Source organism: Octopus bimaculoides, chromosome 12 (assembly GCF_001194135.2).
Source record: "Octopus bimaculoides isolate UCB-OBI-ISO-001 chromosome 12, ASM119413v2, whole genome shotgun sequence".
In the NCBI taxonomy this organism is placed as follows: Eukaryota; Metazoa; Mollusca; class Cephalopoda; order Octopoda; family Octopodidae; genus Octopus; species Octopus bimaculoides.
Genome location: NC_068992.1, coordinates 41,075,353 through 41,076,431, shown reverse-complemented (window position 1 = coordinate 41,076,431; position 1,079 = coordinate 41,075,353). Strand labels below are relative to the sequence as shown.

General features: G+C 33.5%; 1 protein-coding gene across 1 annotated transcript in view; it reads left to right on the top strand.

Moving 5' to 3' along the window:
• Positions 1-208: 208 nt before the first annotated feature.
• Positions 209-1,079, top strand: part of LOC106872637 (ADAMTS-like protein 2) — a 236,153-nt gene continuing 235,282 nt past the window's right edge. The window contains exon 1 of the mRNA XM_052972039.1: positions 209-602. Coding sequence (XP_052827999.1) covers positions 580-602 — 23 coding nt within the window. The 5' untranslated portion in view covers positions 209-579. The remainder of the gene's footprint in view (positions 603-1,079) is intronic.

Here is a 1,079-nt window from a genome sequence, read left to right as displayed (position 1 = left end):
GAAAAAGTTTTAAAAAAGAAATAAAATCGAGGAGTACGAGGTGGTGAAGAAAAACTAGTTGGAATGAGGAAGGGGGAGGGGGAGCAGAAGCAGTAGTGTAACCACAGCATAAATAAATAAAAAAAAAACAAAAGCACATCGTAAAGAATATATATATATATATAAAATAAAGACGACGCGAAGGAAGAGGGAAGTTTGAAGTGTGAGGAAGGGGTGTAGGTTGAGTAAGTGAACGAAGATTTCTATTTATTAGAACTGTGTCGCTTTGGCATTGTATTAGAAGAGGAATTCTCCGGCTGGGAGGTGGTTTACTGCACACTAGAGAACCACACGCCACAACACAAAACAAACAGACATACATTCATACACACACACACACACACTTATACATATAGATATTTATATATATGTATACTTGTATGTCTACACAAACGTTGCATCGACAAATATACATGTATAAATATATCGATATATGCATATAAGTAGAATATATATATTGTATACATCTTGCGAAACACATCCGGATCGGATCTCTTTTCTTTCAAATTAATCTTTTCTTACGGAAAACATTTACCAAGGATGAAGTATCTTAACAGCTTTTGGTAAGTAAGGACTAGATTTCTTCTTGAATTTGCATGCATGATTTCCTCACGCACACATACACAGACACACACACACATACATACACACGCACACACACATACAGATAGATAGATAGATAGATACATACGTACATACATACATACATACATACATACATACGTTCATTTACACATGCATAATTATAAACCAGTTTCTGCCTTACAAGAACACTTCAAATAATCAAAAACAGAATGTGTGTGTGTACTTGTGTATGTGTGTGTATATATATTTATATACCATATATATACATATACAACTACGTGCGTATAATCAAACAATGTTACGCACGTGTTTCCACATGTATGTGTGTATGCACGCACACGTATATATATTTAAACATACCTCTATATATACACACATGTTCATACATATGGTATTCTCTCTCTCTCTCTCTCTCTCTCTCTCTCTCTATATATATATATATATATATATATATA